This window comes from Diadema setosum, chromosome 1 (genome assembly GCF_964275005.1).
Source record: "Diadema setosum chromosome 1, eeDiaSeto1, whole genome shotgun sequence".
Classification (NCBI taxonomy): Eukaryota; Metazoa; Echinodermata; class Echinoidea; order Diadematoida; family Diadematidae; genus Diadema; species Diadema setosum.
This window is the reverse complement of record NC_092685.1, coordinates 30,978,837-31,003,143: the sequence shown is the minus strand read 5'-3', so window position 1 is coordinate 31,003,143 and position 24,307 is coordinate 30,978,837. Positions and strand designations below refer to the sequence as shown.

Sequence of the window (24,307 nt, the reverse complement as noted above, 5' to 3'; positions counted from 1 at the left end):
ATTTAAATGTTGAGAAACTGACCAGGAGGCAACATTCTTCGATATCTTGAAGTACATGTAGCTACTCTCATCATGATGATTGTTTGTTTGTTGTTGTTGTTGTTTTGCATTGTACAGTATTACGAGGTTAACAAATTGTACTTTTTTCCTCCAAAGTAACAGTTCCCTGTTGAATATTATCTTCTCCATACCTCCAAGAAAATTCTGGAAAAAAAAATGCCTTCAAGTGCCAAAAGGCTTTACTGGTATTAATATGATTGTATCTTTCTAATATTGTCAAATGATGTTCACATTTTCATTCCTGATGCAAGACAATCAACAGCTCTCATTCATTCCAGCAAGAAGATACCATTTGTCTGCGATGGAAATGTTCCATTCCATGTATCGAAATTGTAAAATGTATATTGGGTAAAGGAAAAATTGATGACTTCTTTAGCTATCTAAAAAGACCATACATTCTGTGCCTTTTGTTTGAAAAATAATAAAGTAAATGAAAGCCAGATATTATTCAGAGGGTGAAGGTTCAGGTGTGAGTTTCTTCAATTTGTCTCCCTCTACAATAAACTAATTTATAAAAATTTGTGTACATAAAAAAGAACAAAGACCTTCAACTGAGTTGGTGCACTGTGGTGCATTTGTGAGCCACAAAGACACAAAGACACACACACACACACACACACACACACACACACACACACACACACATACACACACACACACACACACACACACACACACACACACACACACACACACACCACACCACACACACACCCAGAGAGATAGAGCGAGAAAAATGTATATACGTATATGCTTCCTTAAATTAAGGCTTATGGACATTTGCACTGGAGTTGAATAAAGATAATATACTACATGCCCACTGTACAGCAATAGAATCCACAGTGTCACTCTCTTCTCTATTATACAGGAGGTATTGATCAATTGGTTTATTTCACACATATCTTGACATATTTGAATTTGTTCTGAGTAGGCAAAAGAGTTTACAATAACAATTACATGCTTCAAATAAAGTACATGTACAATTTGACTGAAAAATCAATGTGTTTCTTGTCGTTGGGGATATATTCCACGGAGACTTTGTGTGGCTTCACAGAATCCCCGAAGGAGAGCCATAAAAGTAAAAAAATGATTAAAAAAAAGACTCCTCTGCACACACAGATTTTTCTGTCTAATGTACAATATGCAATGGTGACCTGTATTTCACAAGTTTCCTTTGCCGGTCAATAGTCTTGTGGAGTAAGGAATAATGTTATTTGTATTTGCTGATCTCATAGAGGCTTTCTAATGTATGATAAGGCCAACTTGTAAAAAGGTTGTGTACATGTTCACCAGCTCCTGAAAATAGAAAGTCCCCTCTCCCCCCCCCCCCCCCAAAAAAAAAAAAAAAAAAAAAAAAAATTACCCTTGGTACTTCTCACATAATATCATACTGATGATGCCATCAAAAGCTACACTGGGTGACTGATCCAGGAATTATACTTATATTCAGTTTCTATGAATGCTATCGAAGGCCTGCAGTGACATGCTGTGGATAAATGACCCAAACGATACATTGACACAAACCTAAGAGATGAATAAGAGCCACATACACTGGAGAACCACACTACCTAACAGGGGAATGTGCTCTTCTTGTCAAACTTTTTCCTGGTGTGCATCAATATGCACTGCAATTCAGTGATGATGCCCAAGTCTCCATGTATAGTAATGCTCTATTGCTGAATAGTCACCAGAAGATCAACACATAATCAGAAAACAAAATATGTGATATTTCCAATCAGTGCTGAGAGCAAAATGATGTTGAAATCTCCAGTCACGACCCATATCCATTGCAAACAAACATGCGGGTGGTGTAGACGCTCTCACGCTGAAAACTGACCATGTGATCACATTATAAGATCACAGCTCTCGTTCAGGCTGGATTACTGTTTACAGCGAAGTTCACTGGAGTAAGCCTGTCACTGGCAATGGCTACTTGCTACCAGCTTCTGCATCCGACTCCGATTCCGATGATGAAGATGATGAGGTCATCTCAAGGTCATCTTCCAGTTGTTCTGGAGGAGATCGTAAGTGCTCTGGCAGTTGCTCAATGGAGCACTGGAGATGCAGATAAAAAAGGTACAAAGAAGCCAGATGTCATCTGTTTCCAATACTGTCCATCTTTTGATTGAGACTCATAATGACATTGATGAAAGTGTATACATTTTCTCAAGACAAATTATATAACCTGCAGTGATGTGAAGTGTACAATGTTTGTACATTTGTTTGAAATAGATAAATGCACTGCCAAATTCAATAATTATCTGCACAAAATAACATCTCTTAAAAGCTTAATGCAATACACTTCTATAATGCAGTAAGGTCTGTTTTGAGTGTATCACAATACAAAACAAGAAAAACAAAATGAGATATATTTAAAACTACAATCAATCATAGCTCTTTACATTCCAAGGCAGGCTCAGATGTCTTTCAACTTGCACTGTGAGATAAGATGAAACTAGAAACGCTTACATGATTGAATCAGTTTTCACTCTAAGACATACCTTCTTGACTTGCATTGCAACGCCTTCAGGCAGATTTCTCTCAATGTATTCCAAAAAGACATCAGCCGTCGATCCTGTGAGATGTTTGAGCTATTCACGCAAATATGACGAGAGAGAGAGAGAGAGAGAGAAAAGAAAACCTTTAATAACCATTTGAACATAAGCACACATGCTTTAAGATAATATTGGGAAGGGGAGCAAAAACATTTTCCCTAAAATTGAGAGGTCAATAAATTAAGTTCTTGCATCTATGCCAAAATCCAAAATGTTGAGTGACAGATAGAGCGAAGACAACTGCCATTGGTATGTTGAAAGTATTTGATAAAATCTTTCGTAAATGCTAGAGGAGGAGCATTGATGGCACTCATTTTAATCTCCATTTAATTATGGATGCAGATGGCTTTTGACATGGGAAAGGCGAGCCTGACATTTGAACTCTAACCTTTGACAGTCAATTATGAGAACCTGGTCCTTCAGTAACGTTTGACCCCCCCCCCCCTTCCCGGCCTTCTGAAGCTCCTGAACTAAAATGAAACAACATATATTGGAGGAAATCAAAGATGACAGTACCATCTTTGATTTCATGCTGCCATGCAATCATCACATGGCCATTTCAAGCTGCAGCGGGCATGTTTCTGTTTGAAACATCCAACAATTTATGCCACAAGGCTTCTAATTTTGACATGAATCAATTCAGACATTTACATCAGGAGGCACTGCCAAACACAAAGAATGATACAGGGTAACCTTGTTACAGTAAGCTGCTTGGGACCACCAGGCACTCATTTTAATCTCCATTTAATTATGGATGCAGATGGCTTTTGACATGGGAAAGGCGAGCCTGACATTTGAACTCTAACCTTTGACAGTCAATTATGAGAACCTGGTCCTTCAGTAACGTTTGACCCCCCCCCCCCCCTTCCCGGCCTTCTGAAGCTCCTGAACTAAAATGAAACAACATATATTGGAGGAAATCAAAGATGACAGTACCATCTTTGATTTCATGCTGCCATGCAATCATCACATGGCCATTTCAAGCTGCAGCGGGCATGTTTCTGTTTGAAACATCCAACAATTTATGCCACAAGGCTTCTAATTTTGACATGAATCAATTCAGACATTTACATCAGGAGGCACTGCCAAACACAAAGAATGATACAGGGTAACCTTGTTACAGTAAGCTGCTTGGGACCACCAAATTTTCTTTATATATATCAGGGATAAAACCAAAAGAATATAAAAGGAATAGGACCTGCAAAATCACTTTGTTACATCAAGTATCTTGCTATATCTGACCTTCTTATAGAGTGCACTCCTGTTATAACGAACACAGTTCTAACAAAATTTCGGTTACAACGAAGTAAAAATTCAGGTCCCAACATCATCTGCTCTATATCTTCTGTTGTTTGTTTGTTCAGTTATAATGAAATTTCGATATAACGAAAGAAAACTTACGTTCCCAAGGACTTCGTTAAAATGGGAGTCGACTGTAAAAAGGTTTCAATTTATAAGTGATGCACATACTCCCTATGGCCTTGTCCCCGAGACTAAAACTCAACATTTTGCAGGTAGAGAAATTACTCCATTAAAAATAGCACCAGTCCTTATCCAACACAACACCAACTTGCCTTAATAACTCGATAGTATGTCCTCATCTCATACTGGACCCTGTGTTTCTTGTAGACATGGCGTGACTTCAGCAAGGTCAACCTCTTGATGTGTCTGAATGGCTTGGTTCTGTCAAACAATGCAAAATGAAATAAGGCATAGAGGAGGAGGAAAAAGAATACACTTGTAAATTTGCCCTAAAAGTTTTCTTCAAAAATCTATCACTCAGCTATAGGTCATCTGGCAATGGCTTGGAATGTGCCAAAACAAGCAGGAAACAAAATAATTTGTGCTCCACTAATTTTTGTATCACCACATAGAATTGTCTTTCTGCTAAGATGAGCACTGGTAAGGAAAAATATTGCCAATCTTTTAATTTGCAATTGAGAACCAAAGCAATGGAATGAGAAATAAATGTTATATCTTTTCAAGGAAAAGATAGAGATTTCTCAACTTGGAGAAGACATACAGCACACTCTAGTGTCATAGAAGGCATTAACATCACATGTTGTTCATTTCATGACAACCAGTCTACTTGCATAATACCCAGAAGTAAAATTACAGCAAAAAATACCATGTATACAGTGGAACCCACCCCCTCTACTTTCTGGCAAAAGAATCCTGACCATCAACATTGCAGTGCACCATCAATCATCAGAACAGATCCCATGCTTCTCATTATGATGTACCAGATATTCTGCAAAATACCACTTGCATGGTACAGCTGTAAACTGTGGTATTGGACATTGCTCAATTGCTCTGAGGCACTCACATCGACTCTATGTTTAAATCCAGCTCATCTGCTGCCATGCTGACATAGCGGCTATAGCTCTCCAGGACTGCATCATCGTGACCTTTCAACCTCAGCTCAATCCACTTGTAGAGAGCATCATCAGCCATCTCCTCCTCAGTTTTCTGTATCATATTGAATTATGTAAATGCCATGTCAAAGCAATCGAGGAGACACCTCTTTCCTCCTTAAAAAATGCACACATGCAAATAAATATCAATTTGCAAAGATGAGCACATACAATCCCTTTGTTCGGCAAGTTACCAAGAAGCAACTGCATATCTGAATGAGTCATTGTGTGAAACAATCATAAGGATATCATAATTATTTAAAAGAATATTATCTTCAAGTCCAATTACAACTGTGTGTCAGAAAAGCTGGCACAATCATTTAGAGCAGAAATGACCTCGACAGACCATTTCAAATTGGTCTCAAAGTATACAGACATAGGGTTGAGGAATTGATGTTTCCAAGCATTTTTTTTTTTTTTTTGGGGGGGGGGGGGGGCAAATGTGTAGAGAAACTTTAACACAGCGAAATAAAAGCCAAGAAAAATGGGGAAAACATTCAGAACCATCAAAGGCAATACACACACAAACACACACAAACCAAAATTAAAACACACATCAATACGAGTACACAGATTTTGAAGATGGTGAAAGCAGAGTTGTCATCAATGGTCCCTACATGTATGTCACTTGTGAAGCCGCTTTGAGCCTTATGACTAAGAAATCTCACCTGAATTTCTGCACTTCCCGCTGAATTTGCAGCTGAGCTAAAGGGCAGGTCATGTGTAGTCTGACAGTGCCGCAAAAGTGATGGTGTACCACACAATGTACCTAGGATTAACAATCAAAACATAAATGTTTGCATGTTAACAATGTAGACTGATGGTAAAACTACTCCTTTTCTGACAATCTGGCATGAAGCAAAACTGACATTGATTCTTTCCATTGATACTAAAACTACATTGATGAATCTTCCTTGTAACATGTTTGTGATGAGCAAAATCAGTGATTAATTTTACTTTGTATTAAATATATAAGAATGTTCTCAAATGGCATAGTTTAAAACTCAATGAAAAATTTTCCACTACCCCTACACTACTCACCTGCATCATTGAACATGTGAGAGCTACTTGGTATGCATGCTGAAAATATTGATCTGAAAGAAATTGGTAAAGACAAGAAACTGGTAAGGGCAAGAAATCACTATGACATTATTTTTTTTTTTTAACTATTAAACTACATGTATACTCTGCCATAACATATACCAGCATGGCAATAAAATTATGCACAGGAAGTTTACATATGGAATAAGATGCTAAAGCTTGTCTCACAACATGTAAGCACATAAATGCAGAATATATTAAGATTTTTGTGGCAGTTTACTATGAGTTTGGATTGCTGTAGCCCTCTTGTTTTCACAAATACACTGATCAATTGATTTCAGATACATCATTGTTAACTGCAAAATAATTTTATTCATACAGTAAATATACTTGAAAGATAGCAATCCTGGAGTTCAGGGGCAATGCTGTTATGACCTCATAATCATTTTTTTTTTTTTTTTTTTTTTTTTGGGGGGGGGGGGGTGATATATATTGAACGTTCCATAATAGTATTCTCATTTGTTTCAGTTCCTCTACATTGTCATTATGGTCTAACTTTGGCATTCAATAATGGAATTACAGTATCTAATAGCCATGATTATTGATGGATGCACATGAATATAGCATATTAATGGCTTGCTTGCTAAGCACTCAGAACTCTTCATCTTCGTGAAAACAAACCCTGACAATGTATGCATGACTTCATGCCTTTGGATATCCTTTACTTCACTTCATTAAAAGCCACACATTAAATGAAATTAAATTGAAACACTCAAAAACACACACAGACAGAGTAACATAAATTGCTAACCTTGAATGATGCACTCTTGCTGTGGCATTCAGCAGCTGCTGAGCATTGTTGTTGAACTGAAATTGAATGAATCACAAGAAAAAGGTTGTCAATGGTCTGAATATATGACAGTAATGATTAACACATGCCAGTTAACATTTTAAAATGCCTTGGCAATTATTGTATTCTCGTATAAATGTCTATATTCCAGCTGAAATATGACACAGAAAATGATGCATGCTCAACTGACCAATCCAAACCATCATTTGAATCATCCAAGTCAATTTTTTTTTTTTTTTTTTTTTTTAAGGCAACAATCATATTAACAAATATGAAGGCCTCATCCATTTGGTTCAAATTTACATGAGTGTTTGGAAATAGTTTATATAAATTAAATTACATCGAGATCTAGTGTATTTTTTCTGTGATTTTGGTGCAATTTGGTTTTTATAGAATTTAAGATATTTACATGGATACAAAAGAACGAGTGCGGAGTAGTGTCACATAGGCTTGACTGAAAAATCAGTTTGAATTTTACCATCGGGGATATGTTCTGTGTAGACTACGTCTGGTTTTACTGAATCCCCTCCTATACAGACTGGGCATGACTAGACTCATCTAGACTCTAAAGGAAGTCTTTAGAGGACTAGGCTAGTAATGGCATGCATAAATTAGAAAAGCAGTCTACGAGTGCAGACCTCCGCCAAGCAGCTTATTTCCAACACTGATCTTGTTCTGCCATAGAGACTATTGATTTCCATTCAAACACTGATACAGGCATGTTGATTGCCCAATATCCAAATGATAAAAAGCCTTTTGTTTATGTCAGGCATCTGCTATCAGCTGCATGGCACCTCTCTTGAGCAGCTTAGTGTGCGTACGCAAACCTCAAATATGTGCAGCTTAAACTCCCAAGTTCACTGACCCTATCTGCCAAAAGACACAAAAAAATCCTTTAAAAAAAAAATCATCAAAATTTCTGGATCACTACCAAAATTTAATAACCTGTTCCAGACTAGTGTCATTATCAACTTTCCTGTAAGTTTCATCCAAATCCGTTCACAACTTTTTGAGTTATTTTGCACACTGACAAACAAATAAACAAATGTGGCAAAAACATAACCTTTCTTTGCAGAGGTAACTAGAAAATTAATCTCCAGACCTCTGCTAAGCAGCTCATTTCCATCCATACACACATGCTGGCTGAGAATCGCCCATTTTCCAAATATAGAAGGTTTTTGTTTATGTCATCAGCTTCCAGCTGCTCTCTCGGCACCTAGCCAGAGCAGAGTAGGTGTTTCGATGCGCGTATGCAAACCTCAAATACACGCAGCTTAAACTCCCAAGTTCATTGACCTTATCTGCCAAAATAAATCCTTCAAAAATTCAAACAAATTTCCCAGATCACTAACTTTTACCAAAATCTATCCATCTGTTCCTTGTGCCCTTATTAATTTTCCTGCAAGTTTTACTGAAATCCATTCATAACTTTTAAATTTATTTTGCACACAGACAAACAAACAAAGAAACACTGATGAAAACATAACCTCTTTCCTTGGCAATGTTCGCAGAGGTAATCAGCAGAAATCACTGAAATTCATTCATAACTTTTAAATTTATTTTGCACACAGACAAACAAACAAAGAAACACTGATGAAAACATAACCTCCTTCCTTGGCAATGTTCGCAGAGGTAATCTGCAGAAGTAACCACTCTGTGTGCATACTAGTAAATACTACGATGGCTTGCCTGTTGATACTTGTGATTTCAGCTCCACCATAGCCATGTGGAGTTCAGCAGTACATACTATACTGTAAACAAGGAATATTCACGTTCATTTTAATTTTGAGAATTTTGCGAGAGCCAAAATTCGCAAATTAAAATCCATGTGAAGGCTCTTGTCTACACTATATATATATATATGTATTCATTGAATGCCAGAGGCACTTTGCAAAGATTTTATGTCGTGAAAAAGGCTGTAGGCTGCAATTCGCAAAAAATTTCATGCTTTTTTTACAGTAAGCACGGTGGTGCGGTGGAGCTTTCTTCCACAGTGTAATACTCGTGAATGCGGTCCCACCAAATGGCATTTACTCAAGATTGATACAGCAGTTACAGCAGCGGGGCTAACTTCCATACGATAGCATCTTTTGTCCTGCCTTTCTCCGTTTTTTTCCCTTTGTTCTTTCTTTTCTTTCTCCCTATCTAGATAGTATTAGATATCTATTCCCAAAAAGACTTCCTAATGTCCCTCGATTAATTTAACCATAAATCCAACCCTAACTTCACCCTAACTACACACAGCCCAGTTGGTGCTCCGCACAGCGTCTGGTCGGGCTAACTTATCACTTAGGCCTAACCCATATAAAATCAAGCCTAAAATTTAACCCTAAAACTTAACCTATGACATGTAAATTACATTGATGTAAAGGCACAAAGCTTGCTTTGCTTGCCACCGCCACTCAAAGGAAACTATGATTCTATGAGCTAGTAGAGACGAGAGTCGAGTGACGTGTGACTGATGTCTATTCTCCAAAGAATTGTAAATATCGATCATTCTTCATTTAAAGTGCATTGCAACCTTCCTTCACATCCAACACCGTTTAGATATCTACTTGGCCTTGAGTAAACACACATTCGACATCGAATGGTCGCAGTTGCATATGTTCACAGTTCAGCTAACATGAAGGGCAATAATATGGGACTGAAGTTAGACATGCAAATACAAGTTATTAACTTGGTTAGGTCTCAAATTGTTCTACAGCCGTAACTACGGCTACATTCGAAAAAACACAAAACATACGGTAATTCAGTTACTAAATATGGCTTACCAACCAAACCTTGGCCGAAGTGGACCTATGAAACCTGCAAAGTCGAACAATATTCCGCACTACAGGAGCTGCCATGCTTAGACGAATAAGATTTGTGTATCTGAATTTATATATTGTACATATTGTATTTATTGAAAAAAATCTCATTGACTTTTATCAATTTTAAATATAATTTATCTATTACATATAATTTTAAAAATGTTATGATATTTATAATTATTTACAGATCATCTTATAATTTAGAATAATATTTTTTGTGAACGAGCCTAGTAGGCAGTTTCTATGGTCACACACTAGAGGCGTCTTGTTCCGATAGAGCATTTGAAAACTTCTTCTATAAACGCACCTTACAGGTTTTTTATACGCTGTCATCAACCAGAAAAGTACCAAAAACAGATCTGACGAAATGGTAAATATACGTCCTCCTCTTACATTATCTTAAAGTGACCATTAAGGGGTTTCACGATAGTGTGAAGTTGTCACGTAAACTCAGTCTCAGTGGCAATGCGGAACCAGGCCAGTTACAGAAGGGTCATCTGATGGGGAAGGTCTGGCGCTGCTGCATAGCTGCGCCTGCTATGGCTATGCACCCGCTCTCCGTGCATTTTTTTGCCCTTGACTACGGACAGGGCACATACGTCGTCGATAACGTGATTTTGTGTTTAGACTAGGCGTGAAGTCTTCACCGTCATATGGATTAGGAGGTAGACGCGCTACCAACGTCGACTGAGCCAAATCACTGCCCTTGAACCGGTAGCAAATTCTATTATTTCTAATATTACCAATGATTACCATGATTACCAAACTAAGACCAGACTGTCGACACTAAACATTCTACTCAATCACCATCAGTACTGACACGCACACGCAACATCCGTGTCGTAGTTGTCATAGACGGTCTAGTCTTATCTACTAGGCTAGTACTAGTACTGTAGAAGTGGAAATTTTCGTGGTGTTGAAATTTGTGCGCATTTCGTGCAACCAGAAACTAGCGCAAAAATAAAGGCACGCAAATATTTTTGCTTGACATAGACCCTAACTATGTTCCTGTGCGTGATGTCTTGATTCCGCGGAATTAAAAACATGCGAAACTCTTCTTGCCTGGCCAATAAGTTGCGCGAAAATATCCACTTTTACAGTACTAACGTTAGTACTTTCTTTTAGTAATTTACCTATCTCGCCTCTCTCAGGCATTGAATGTTTACCAAGTAAGAGATTTGTTGGTAATGTTGTCCCTTCTTTTCAGCTAATTTGCAAATCATCAATGTGACAAAATTTTTAATCAAATAAAATGGAGCAACTTTTAACATTTCATGACCTTCTTTATTGCATTTTTTAGGCATTAGGTTTTCTTGGATTCCACCTCCTAAGTTTTATCATAAGAATGTTAGACGTCAAAACATTTTGCAGTATTTGTGACCTACAGCTGTAGATACAAAGTCTTATCTAGACTGAAGCAGCACTTTCATGAAAGAAGTTTCATTTACACTCAAGTTTTATGTACTGTCATAGTTCAACTTGATAGGTAAACTCTATTGAAATACAGTTAAACTCGCCTAAGTCGACATCGCATATGTCGAATAATCGCGTAAGTCGATGATTTTAAAAAGTCCCGATTTTTTCCCATTGACTTACGTGTATTAATTCACTCACAAGTCGAATTTTGTAAGTCGAATACTCGCCTAAGTCGATGAAATTCCAAGAACACTTTCACGGAAAACCATTGAATTTACTGTGCCTAAGTCGAATAAGATTTTATTGTGTAATAAATCACTGTCAAAATCACGAGACGCCAGTTTTTGTTTTCTTACAGTATATACCAAAAGAAACTTTGCGTTGATAAACATTAACGTTTCATTAACACAAGCGGTTTCACCTGAATCGTTAGTAACGCACACTAACGATCGGGAAAATGAACGTTTGTAGTAAAGATGAGTAACGATCCCTAGCGCAAATTAACGATGTTTCGTTAACATTAACGATAGGTAACGCAAGAACTCACGCCAGATTTTGGTTTTGTAACGAGACCTGGTGAAAGGACGACGTAATAACCCCGGTCGAGTGTAGCGATCTATGCCTTATATTTAGCGGAGTCTTTTCGCGAATCGAATCGGGGTCACCAAAAAACGCATGCCGGGCCACCAAAAAAGCCGGATGTTTGCCTTCAGTTTTGGAAATGAACAGCGGTAACAATCGGCTCCATAAGATGCTAAAATAAATGTCAGATGTTTGCTCTTAATTTTGGAAATGAATAACGGTAATATTCGACTCCGTATAATACTAAAATAAATGTCGGATGTTTGCTTGTCTTTTGGAAATGAATAAATGGTAAGATTCATTTCCGTACGGTGCTGAAATTAATGTTAGATATTTGATTTTGCGTTCGGAAATGAATAAGGATAAAAAACGGCTCCGGAAGATGCTGAAATGAATGTCGAATGTTTGCTTTGACGTTCGGATATGAATAATAATGATATTCAACTCCATACGATGATAAAATAAATGCCGGATTTTTACTTTTACGTTCGAAAGTAAATAACAATAACATTCAGCTCCGGAAGATGCTTAAGTAAAATACTTAATGTCGAATTGTCCCTATGACGTTCGGAAATGAATAACAATAATAATCAACTTCGAACGACGATGAGATAAATGTGGGATGTTTACTCTTACTTTTGAAAGTAAATAGCAATAACATTCGGCTCCAGAAGATGCTAAAATAAATGTCAGATGATTGTTTTTACGTTCGGAAGTGAATAGCAGTAATATTCTTCTCCACACGATGCTAAATAACTGTGGGATGTTTGCTTTTAGATTTCGAATGAATAACAGTAACATTTAGCTGCGTTTGATGGTAAAGTTAATGTTTGATATTTGCTTTGACGTTCGGAAATGAATAACAATAGTATTCAACTCCGTCCGATGATAAAATTAATGTCTGATGTTTGCTTTTATGTTCGAAAGTAAATAGCGATAACATTCAGCTCCGGAAGATGCTAAAATAAATGTTGAATGTTTGCTTTGGCGTTCGGAAATGAATAACAATAGTATTCAACTCCGTACGATGATGAAATAAATGCCGAATGTTCGCTTTTACGTTCGAAAGTAAATAGCATTTAACATTCAGCTCCGGAAGATGCCAAAATAAATGTCAGATGATTGCTTTTACGTTCGGAACTGAATAGCAGTAACATTCTGCTCCATAATTAAGATGCTGAAATAAATATCAGACATTTGCTATTTCACATTTCGAAATGAATAACAATAACATTCAGTTGCGTTTGATGGTAAAGTAAATGTCGGATGTCTGCCTTGACGTTCAAATATGAAAAACAGTATAACATTCGGCTCCTTATGATGCTGAAATAATTGTCAGATGATTCATTTCACTTTCGGAAGTGGACAGCAATAACATTCAGCTCCTTACGATCACAAAATAAATGTCGGGTGTTTGCTTTTGAATTTGGAGATCAAATAATGGTAATCTGCTCCGTACGATGCTAAAATAAGTAACATATTGTTTCCTTTACATTTGGAAATGATTAACGGTATCAATCGGCTCAGTTAGATGATAAAATAAAAAGCGGATGTTTGCTTTCACGTTCGGAAATGAATAAGGATGATATTCAGCTCCGTAAGATCCTAGAATAAATGTCGATTGCTTGTTTTTACATTTGAAAATGATTAACGGTAACATTCGGCTCCGGAAGGTGTTCACACTTTTAAATGGTGGATGATTGCTTTTACAATCAGAAATAAATTACAGTAACTTTCGGCTCTTTACGATGCTAAAACAAATGACGGATGTTTACAAATGTCTGCAAATGCTCCCACTTTCTCATTTCAAACGTAAATTTTGACCAGCTAATAGGCATCAACTTTTATAATAATCTATAAGCCTATTTGCTGAATCTTAGAACTCAGAATATCGGAATAAGATGATTACATTTCCTATTTATTTATTTTACACGTAGGTACCGTCCTGTTTCACTTCAGTAATACTTAATATTTATTTTTCTATGTTTAGTAGGACCGATTTAGTTTTGCTTCTTTTCTCTTTTTTTTTCGGGTCACCAAAGAATAAAAATCAATAATTTTATAAAAGTAAAAGTTAGTGTGGAGCCCTGGCCTGCATCAATGTGGATAAAGTTTCTTGCTGAAGGGCAAATATCGGGCACACCGCTCCAGCTCTCGGCTCCAGAGTAGACAACATACATGTACTAGTACATTATACATATGTACGTGTGGTGTAACTCTAAGTCGATTTTTTTTTCGACTTACGCACAAGTCGAAAATCGCCTAAGTCGATGTGTTTTGCTCAGTCCCGAGAAGATCGACTTATGTGAGTTTAACTGCACTGAAATTATTTTGTTTGAAAGTGTCTTATACTCATGAACACAGGTATTAGAGACTCTCTTCACCACTAAAGACAGTGCAACTTAACAGAAACAAAGGTGGAAAAAAAAAAAAAGACCGGAAGGATATACGATGTTGTGATCTAAATTCTTGTCTTATTGAAATATCACCCCAATATTTTTCCTTCTCATTATTCATTTTTTTTAGGGAAGTAAAGGAACTACAATCAAAGAAGCACTAGCAAAATGGGTAAGTTCAGAGAAAGTGTGGCATTTGATAGTCCCCAATGTCCTTAGATTATATGAGCTGTAGTTTTAAGATATACAGTGTACAGTATATTTCCATTCATTCCAAGAATAACTATCTGGAAGCTGTTCTGAATCAATTGTGCTGTATTATTTGTAAATTACTTTATTGTAAAGAATTCTGTATCTTGAACTTGAATGACCAGCCATACCAAATTTGAAAAATGATGTTACAGTATATGATTCATATGTTTGATTATAATCATGTTTTTTTTTGTTGTTGTTTTTTTTTTTGTGTGTGTATCGTTGTCACCAAAATACACATCATCAAAGTGTCCAATCTGTAGTTTATATTAGAGACAGTATTTTGTAAAAGTGATGCCCTTGTTAGAATGATCATAAAGTTCTGAACTCGGCACCATAATGGATATTCACAGTACCTTGATGAAAATTGCTCCAACATATTGAACCAATTTTGAGTTAACCTACCATTCTGTGTAATATTTGATGCCAAAAGTGTTGTACAGTGATTTGCAAGCATGTCTTTCTGTTTCCTATGCTGGAGTGATAAATCTTGCTTTGCTTTTGCTGGGCAACAGGAGACAGCTATGAATGAGCAGCTGGAGGAGGGCCAGGCAAAGGTCAAGGCCTCTGATGCCAAGCAGGTCAAGCTCACCTTCCAGTATCCACCCATTGACAAGATGGATGCCTCCCTCTCAACTCTGGTCAACTGCGAGTGAGTCATTGAAGACATGATCTCTTAATTTTTTTTTTTTTTTTTTTTGGGGGGGGGGGGAGGGGGTCAATCTTTTATTTTTCTTTCTTTTTCATATAAACAATATACAAATTAGGTAATTGCAAAATAATACAAATTTCATTGTAACAAATTAATGCAAAATGAAGTAAAAGACACACACACACACAGACGTACTAATATACATGCCATAGTCTATTGTCATTGTTCAGCTGAAAGTATTTGCCTAAAAGCGAAGACTGTTTCTGTAAGTAGTATTGAAGGTTTAGCATATTTCAAATGTCTCTTGCCTTGATGTAGTAAAACATTAGTCTAAATCAGATGGTATGTCTTGCAAGTTTGTTTTGTTTGTTTTGTTTTTTTTAATGGGTGGTGAGAGTGTTTTCATAGGATTGTGGTAATGTCATACATGTAGTTCTAGTGTGCCTTAAAAACTGTCATATTAACTTCTGTGCATTTTGAGGTATTCACTGCTATAATAATGTTGTTTCTTGATTTTCCTTTCAGACAACTGTCACTGTCAACAAATGTGATAGAGAAGATTGCAAACCTGAATGGTCTGAGTAAGTACATGCAGTAGCTCCATGGTCTTGCCTTTTATGTTCTACTACAATGTGTATTTCCTTAAATTTTCACGTGTAGGTAGTACTCGGCAAACAGATTGATCAAAATTGTAAATCAAAATTAATGTTCACAGATGGCTTGGCAATACAGTGCACTCTCGTTACAATGAACACAGTTAAAACAAAATTCTTGTAGCAACACATTAAAAATTAAGTCCCTGAAATTATCATCTGTCTCTTTACATACTTTACTGTTTGGCTATTAAAAAAACTTTGATATAGCAAAAGAAAACTCGATTTCTTTTAAAGAAGTGTCGCCTGTACAAAACTTCCACTGATTTTCTTTGCATTGTACTAGAGAGCTTTAAACAACAACCAGTTGCCCTGCAATGAAAACTCATAAATTTCTTATACATGTATACTATCATGATTCTGAATAAAAGAGTAAAGTTTGATATAGAGTCACCATCTGTTGCTTTTTATGCCTGTTTTTGTTTCATGTTTCTGTCTATATGTTTCTGCCCCCTGAGGGCGCCAGAGGTAGTGCCAGAGCAGTGCCGTATATCAAGAGAGTCTGGCCAACTCGGTTTTCGGCTTAGGTGTTTTGAAGCCTGTGATTGGTCAAAAGCTGGTCCCGTGACCTACAGGCGCCATGTCGTTACCAAAGTCAATCACGCGGGCGCTAGCAGAGCTCATACGCAGTGCCCATTGTTCATTACGCGCAGCTACACGCAGCTACGCGCTAATATTGCTTGCCTTGGGGACTTCCCCTGAATATCAGTCATGGTGCAGTGGGGATATGTCATTGCCGTAAGGTTGTCAACTTTACTTAAGTATATAGAAGGTACAACACGAAAGATAGTTTGATATCTTATTGCCATAAACTGAAGATTAGTCATGCCTTCCTGCGCAGCATGGTGTTGCGCGAACCGACCTGGCTCTTAGTGTAATGATGCACCGCTTTCCGACAGATCCAAAACAAAGGAAAAAGCGGGAAATCAGTGTGCGACGGGAAAAATAATTATATCTGCTTTGTTTTCTTTGGATTCCTCGCGGTGTCTTTCAGACTATCCAAGTTTTGATTCACATTTGTATGTCTCCGCCATAACATACAAAAGTGTCGCCTGAGGCATTTGTTTTGGTCGTCCGTCCATCCTTCCGTCTGTCCTTCATATCGCAATCAATATTGTGGACACCGTTTGAGGTAATGAAAATTGACATGTATGCTTGTGTGAGTGGATGAAGTTTTGTTCTTAGCTTATAGGGCTTATAGGACCGTGATTTTCTCGTGATTTTATTTTATTTTATTTTTTTTTTTGGGGGGGGGGGTATGGGAGGGGGGTAAGGGTCAAGGATCAATGTCAGGTAAAATGTAATATTTAAAATTTTACTCTCTATTGTTGAAATACTATTACCCATGCAGTTCCTAAAGACCTTGGAAATTACCCAATTCACAAACTTAAAACCAAGTATGGTACACGTATTTGCATGCCATCATTACTACATAATGACGCGTGATAGGGAAAGATTTTGGCCATGATGGTCAAAGGTAGGTGAAAATACTAAAATGACAGAATTTTCTATATACTTTTAAAATAACCGTTGAAAGTATTGCCATGAAAATAATAGTAAGTAAAAAGTAGTGAGAAGAAGTAAGCAAAAGTAAAAATGCTCAAATTCCTTAATGCTTGCTCTCTTAAACAATAAAAGTCATCCATTCACACCTAGTTCAAGGAAAGTAAACATTCGACGCATTAAATTTAGTGACAAATTTGCCATTTTTTTCTGCCAATTATGTGAAACTGTCGTGTAACATTGTCGAGACGTACTCTACACCTGCTAAGAGAACAATGTAATATGGCGGAGGAATACCGGTCGCCATTAGGACATCTTTATTTGTGTGGGTTTTTTTTTTAATTATTTGGTACAGATGTCACTGAGGATATCCCTCATATTATGTTATCCAGGTAAAGTACTTGTGCTTTCGTTCAACATGTTTTTTGTTTTTTTTTTGGATATTATTTTTAAACAATTTTAGATCATTTTACATATGCCTTAATATCGGTGACGTCACTTTTTCATGTTGTACATTGTACATAGGTGTATTCCTTTTGAATTACATACTAATCGGCCTTCATGTCAGTTTCATACATAATGGGACTATGGTAATTGATGATTACAATGTATTTACGTGGGAAACAGTAATAACTGTGGAATTCGTCTATCCTCTGCACAGCTAGAATTGTAAATTTATATAATACATCATGTTGTTATACAATATTCTTGTTCCCTGGACAACTTGCTAAATACAATATACATAGCATACAGTCTAGTGAAAGTTTACGATACGACTTACTGTGAATTCTTCTTTAATTTTCACAGCAATAATTCATCATTTTTTATATTCAGGAATTATGTCCTTTAGACAGCTTCCCTATTATTTATACGGTATACCCGTGTGCTTGTGTCTATTTGAATGTGTAAAAATGATTGATTGTTGGCTTTGTTCAACATGGATGGAATGAAAGAATGTCCCTCCCTCAACCTACCCCCTTTCTCCCCCCCCCCCCCCCCCCTCTCTCTCCCTCTCCCTCTCTGGGTAAGAGAAAGAAAAGTCAAGCAACACCGTGCCTTTGGGACGCCTGCGCGTACACACTTATCCCTCCAAGCGCACACGCTAAAACCATAAGCGCACTGTACGCTGGGTAACGACATGGCGTCCAATTTATGAGTTGGCCAGACTCTCTTAATATACGGCACTGTGCCAGAGGTATTATAATGCCCATTGCATAATGCAAGTACAGGATGTTACTTTCAAATTGGGATGCAATTGCATGTTTGTATTTGAATAAATGCTGTATGGCACTTTACTTTCATCTGTTTTCAGAGAATCTGAAAATTCTGTCACTCGGAAGGAATCTAATCAAGAATCTCAATGGCTTGGTAAGTGATAAATTGTTGTTCGATATTTTTGCTGTACTGTGTTTTTGGTTGGTCAGTGTTTATGTGCTTGGCTCAGTGGTGTTTCAATCTACATTTTCTATTTCCAAGTCATTTGGACATCAATGAAACATTTGAGACGTATGAGAGCAAACTTGTTTCATTTGTGTCCTTAAAACTTAAATTCATGCATTTCCCATACATATTGTATGGATAATTTTCTTTCTCATTTTCATATTGTCTTTTTCTACATCTTTATCAAAATGATTCATTTTACATGTAGTAATGCTTTAGAGTTTATGGCTATTTGTGTTTGTTGATAACATGCACTTTAACAATACATTATATAACAAGAAAACATCGTCTTTACAATCTGTCCCGGCTTTGCGAATTGATGCTTGTGACTTGCAATGTATTGCAACATAACCCTGGTTTAGATGTGGTACGTCACAATAGACAAGTTCATTCATTCCTTGATTGTGTGTCTGTGTGTGTGTGTTTAATGTGATCCACTTGTGATGTATTCCCACAGGAAGCAGTGGCTGACACATTGGAGGAGCTGTGGATCTCATACAACAACATTGAAAAGCTGAAGGGGATTCAGGTGCTCAAGAAACTACAGGTGAGGCCAGAAGGATGCACATGTATATCATTAGAAAAATTAGTTTTGACAAACTTTTGGCAGCCAACCTTGTTTGTGTTGTTGTTGTTGATTGTCCACAAATATGGTGTTTTCAGACTTACAGTAAAAGCATCCTTTCAAAGCAAATACTGACTTAGCCAATGAATTACTGAACTTTTACCATCTGCTGAAAAGAGTTCTAGTAGTGACAAAGTCAGCCACTGTCATCTGTGACATTACTGTTAAGGGGGATGGGGGGGGGGGGGACCTGTGACAAGTTGAAATCAGACAATGAATAAATAACAGGACAAACAAAAACGAGCAGAGCGATCTTGTTCTACGCACTGTAGTGATAATTCTGACAACTTGGCTCTTTGTTAGAGAAACGAGCATGAGACACTGATATCAATGATGAAGTCAATCAACTTATATCATACGTGTAAAAGTATTGGTCAGAAAGAGATATGATTGATCATCTACCAATGATTGTTTGATATTCTCTTTGCTGGAAATATACAGTAACAATACAGACTAGTCAATTTGTCAAATTTGGTAGAAAGTGCTGATGTTATTGCAACTGCAGCTGAAGGTGATCGGTTCCATGAGTTCTATAGTGCCAGTTTATCAGCAACTTCACTCACATTTCCTATGTCTCTCTATCTTGTGGTGCCATGCAGGTCCTGTACATGTCAAACAATTCAGTGAAGGAGTGGGCAGAGTTTGACAAGCTGCAGCAGCTGCCTTGCCTTGTTGAACTCGTCTTTGTTGGTCAGTATTTGTTTTTGTTTTTGTTTTTTAGCTGAGGGAGATTCAATCTTTCAATCCTTTATTACTTTAATATGTTCAGAGGGCTCATATGTACCTAAAAAAACAAACCCCTAATTATAAAGACACAATTATATCTTAAGCTTTTTTAGAACACTGGTTACACTTCTTGATGGTGAAGAAAGACACAACATGACACATTTTGTGATTATTGATAGATAGACCTATATAATTTTTCTGGATGCTGCTTAATTTATGCAGAATCATTACACAAGGATTTTCATGAGCTAAGTAATGAATAAAAACATATTTCAGGAACAAAACAAATGGAGAGCATTTCTCTGTTTTTGTAGCAATAGTGGAAATGTAAACAGCATGCTAATTAGAGGGTTCATAGCCTATAATCTAGGTGGAGGATGCAGCAATTGTCTTTGCTGTTGCGCTCTTAATAAATGTCTGATGTGGCAAGATTATTGTCTTTGCTAAGCCATATGTCTGATGCGGCGAGACTACAAACAGTAGAAGCATCCACTGCCTGTATCCACTCATCTTGCTTTAGTCATTGTTTTCTTGTTACCAACTATGACTCAGCAATTTTCGTACAAAAACTGCCACCAATTCATAGTCAACAATAAGAAAATGACTAAAGCAAGACGAGTGGATATTGGCAGTGGATGCTTTGCGCACATCCAGTGTTCATAGTCTCGCTGGATCAGACGCATTGCCCAGCAAAGACAATAGTCTTGCTGCATTGTACGTTTTGCACGACAGCAAAGACAATAGCTGCGTCGTTCTGCATAGATTGTAGGCTGTTTCCATGTCATGCAACGCATGCCCTTTGACCCTTTCGTCACCATTACAAGGTCTCATTGTCTTCCTCGATCTATTTCCAGAAACATTTGACCAGGGTTTGCTCAGGGCTTCTCAAGTCTTGTATGCTCATAGTTTTTGCTTAGATATCTTCCCAGTATGTGTTCATTCAGGGATGCTTCACATCAGGAATCCGTTTCATAAAAGATGTTAGGATGGCAACTCTTGCTGGAATAGCATCTCTTCATAGCAAAAGCCAAATTTTTGTCATTACCATGACAATTGCCATTCCAGCAAGAGTTGCTGTCATATCATCAACTTTTTATGAAATTGGGTCACATGTTCAGACTGGCAGTCTGTATTTCTTTGTGCTTGTGTTTGAATATATCTCGGATATATGTATTCCGCAAAGGATATTTCTGAACGATACATCTTGTGTGGGTCTTCACAGGCAACCCTCTGGAGGAGAAGCACTCAGCAGAAGGAGACTTCAGGGATCAGGTCACCAAGAGGTTACCAGGACTTAAAAAGCTAGATGGTCAGTTTTTTCTTTGTTTTGTTTTGTTGTTTTTTTTCTTATTTTCCAGCTTACATGTATTTTCTTTCCCACTTTCTGGTTTTCTTCATATAATTATCTTGATTTATATTACTTTATACGCCAAATATTTCGTGAGGTTTTTATTTTCGCAAAATGTGTGCTATTTGCGAATTTAAAAACACAAGAAGTTATCAACTCTGATCTCAACATGAATGTGACATGCAAGCATACATTTCTCCATTCAGTAATGTACTCTACAATCGCAAATTTAACTACTCGTGAAATTGTTGTGAAGTTCTGATTCACCCAAAAATTAGACTTGCTAAAAATATAGTATACACCTATCTTCAATTTTGCTGTGTATTTGGATCAGCCGGAATATTGAAAATAGATATTTCAAAGTACTTAGTAGGCAGGAAATACTGAAACAAAGAAGGTGGTATACATGTATTTATGCCACTTGAAATATCATGAGTACCTACTACGTTGTCTTTAGTCGTAAAGTCTTTTTGGGCTGTCACATCTACAAAATATTAATTGATTCATTTTCTTACAAATTCATTTTCGTAATAGTTTCCTTACTGTAAAGTGGAAATTTACGTGGTGTTGAAATTTTCGCGCTTTATGCGCAACCAGAACCCAGCGTGAAAATAAAAGCATGCAAATATTTTTGATTGCTATATGTTCCAGTAATTCATGTCATGATTCCCTGGAATTAAAAACATGCAAAACTCATCTTACCTAGCCAAGCGCAAAAAATTACTCACACGAAAATATCCACTTTTACCGCACTTGTTCATAATTTAACGAGTATCCAAAGTATGTAACCAGAAATTACATTGTAGTCCAGCGGGGCGTTTCATCAACGAGTTCGTCGGAGGTTTTCACCGACAAATTTGCTATCAGCCAATCAGACGCAAGGATTTCAGTAGCTTTTAACAGTTGTCGGTGTAAATCACCGGCAAAAAGTTTCATGAAACACCCCCCAGATCTGCGACATGCTCACTCTTGCTGAGCAAATGCACGAAAGGAGGGGGTTTTCAAATACATGTACAAACTGCTGCATGTATTCTTTGTAACATTCTTGTTTTAATTCAGAGCTGCTAATAACTATAGCTGGATAGTTCCTACGGCCAAAACCTGAATTTTTCTTGTGTTTTTCTGTGTAGGTGTGACTGTCATCAAGCAAGATGAGGAGGAAGAAGAAGACTAGATCCAGCAGTGGTTGACTGTCAAAAGAAAAAAGACAAAAACCATCCTGAACTGATTTTGATAAAACCATTGAGTGTCTCCGTCCGGGAATCTCTGTTACCCAAACTAAGTCTGTCTGTAGTACCACAGAAAGTGGCGCCTCTGTTGGCCACAAGTACGCCGATGTCATGCACCCATCGTGCGTTGCAGATGCCATCATGACCTCATGCCCTGAAGTGCCTCCCGTCGTGATACCGATGTGGATGTTGGGTTGTGGAGTGGATCCCCGAGGAGAACCACTTGCAACGATGAACGTCTGAATGCCGTACGAGTTGCCGAGAGTCACGCCCTGTTCAGCACTCCTTTTGATGACACCACAATCTGGCCTGCTTTTACCATTTCCACATTCATGTGGCAGTGTTCTTTGTATTCATGTTGTTGTTCTTTAAAGCCAGAGTTTGGATGTCTTTGACGAGAAGAGCTTGCACAAGTATTTTATTTTGTCATTTCCTTTTCTTTTTCCAGTCAGATTTATGTCTGCACTAGGCCCTCATGCTAAGTAAGTGAGATACTGCTCAGGAAAAAAGGTAAACTTATCCACAAAGTTTGCATTAATGCAGTGAGAACAAATGTTATCTATGAAAGTGTTAGATGCTGACTCTATTGTGTAGGTCCTGTATTGGATGACATGTGCGACATGAAATAGTGTGCATTACCGGTATGTTGCATCCATCTTCATTCCACATTTAAAAGACATTTCCTGTTTCTTTCTAACCCAACCACCAATCCCCCTTATAATAATAATAAGCTATGTGATTTTGCACTCTAATTGTCAGTGAACCTATGCCTCCGAGGTCAGTTATAGCTCCTCATTTTGCATCATATACCGTAAAAGTGGAAATTTTTGCGCATTTTGTGCAACAAGAATCTGGTGCAAAAATAAAAGCATGCAATTTTTTTTTTTTTTTTTTGCTTATTATATGTAACATCATTTTATGTTTTGATTCTATGGCATTAAAAAAATGCAAAATTCATCTTACATGGCAGAGCGCAAACAATTACGCGCACAGAAATTTTTGCTTGTACAGTATTACTGGTAGCTATCAAGAATTTCACATGATCTTGGCAGTGGTTCATGTTGAACATACTCTGTGGCACTCTGAATTTTAGAAATATATGGACACTTGTTGCAAGGAGTACTCTTTGCAATTTCAATGCTTTAAATATGCATGTGCACCAATGCATGACATATTGTTTATTTATTTTTGTATTCTTTTTCCACACCAGACCAGGTTGGATTTTGAAATCATTCATAGTTATGTCACTTAAGCTAGTTAACCCCCGATTCTCTTGAGTAGAATATAATGGCTGATCCTCAAAAATAACTTTGTTGATCTCTGATGGAGGGGGGGGGGGAAAGAGAAGGATATTCCATCATATAATTGCCCAAGGCTAAGCTTAAATGAAAATTTGCGGGTGAAGACAGTGTCTTAGTGCTGGCCTTACCTAAAAGGAATATTTATTGACAAGAACCTGTGTTAACAGAGCAGTTGGTATATTGTGCTACAAACATAAATGCAGTGCTCTTGTGGACATTCCTAGATGAGAGTTTTACTAGTTTATCTGGATCTTAAATTTAAGGTGGTAATGTCTCTAGCAATACTCTTGTACATGTACGTAATATTTGAAATTTTGCCTCCTGAAACTGTCCATATCTTTGTATAAAGTGTTTACAGTGTATCAACAAACATATTATGTAAATAAAGAGAATAACATGATGCCAATGTACAGTTTATGTGTTTTCTTTATACTGTACATAATATGCTTGTATA

General features: G+C 37.2%; 2 protein-coding genes across 3 annotated transcripts; one reads left to right on the top strand and one right to left on the bottom strand.

Moving 5' to 3' along the window:
• Window positions 1-1,404: 1,404 nt before the first annotated feature.
• On the bottom strand, window positions 1,405-9,766 carry LOC140229686 (small ribosomal subunit protein uS10m-like). Its single transcript, XM_072309932.1, has 8 exons — window positions 9,692-9,766; window positions 6,882-6,937; window positions 6,071-6,123; window positions 5,698-5,798; window positions 4,942-5,084; window positions 4,190-4,298; window positions 2,562-2,651; window positions 1,405-2,115 (listed from the first exon to the last, which is right to left on the bottom strand). The coding sequence occupies exons 1-8, from the start codon at window positions 9,764-9,766 to the stop codon at window positions 1,990-1,992; spliced, it is 753 nt and encodes a 250-aa protein (XP_072166033.1). The 3' UTR covers window positions 1,405-1,989.
• A 197-nt stretch (window positions 9,767-9,963) lies between these two features.
• Window positions 9,964-23,886, top strand: LOC140229669 (dynein axonemal light chain 1-like). Of its 2 annotated transcripts, none has more exons than XM_072309914.1 (9): window positions 9,964-10,100; window positions 14,255-14,296; window positions 14,892-15,028; window positions 15,554-15,609; window positions 18,497-18,552; window positions 19,082-19,171; window positions 19,849-19,939; window positions 21,198-21,284; window positions 22,454-23,886. In XM_072309914.1, exons 1-9 carry the CDS (start codon window positions 10,098-10,100, stop codon window positions 22,495-22,497), a joined length of 606 nt encoding a protein of 201 aa, XP_072166015.1. In that variant the 5' UTR covers window positions 9,964-10,097; the 3' UTR covers window positions 22,498-23,886. The 2 variants fall into 2 exon arrangements, with proteins under 2 accessions (XP_072166015.1, XP_072166022.1); XM_072309921.1 differs by lacking the exon at window positions 9,964-10,100 and adding an exon at window positions 10,320-10,444.
• Window positions 23,887-24,307: the final 421 nt, after the last annotated feature.

Coding starts and splice junctions, on each gene's coding strand:
- LOC140229686 (XM_072309932.1), bottom strand. CDS start 9,766: ATGGCAGCTCCTGTAGTGCGGAATATTGTTCGACTTTGCAGGTTTCAT. Junction 6,124..6,881: donor GCAAGAGTGCATCATTCAAG/GTTAGCAATTTA, acceptor AATTTCTTTCAG/ATCAATATTTTCAGCATGCA. Junction 2,116..2,561: donor TTGCAATGCAAGTCAAGAAG/GTATGTCTTAGA, acceptor CTGCATCTCCAG/TGCTCCATTGAGCAACTGCC.
- LOC140229669 (XM_072309914.1), top strand. Junction 14,297..14,891: donor AAGAAGCACTAGCAAAATGG/GTAAGTTCAGAG, acceptor GCTGGGCAACAG/GAGACAGCTATGAATGAGCA. Junction 15,029..15,553: donor TCAACTCTGGTCAACTGCGA/GTGAGTCATTGA, acceptor TTTTCCTTTCAG/ACAACTGTCACTGTCAACAA.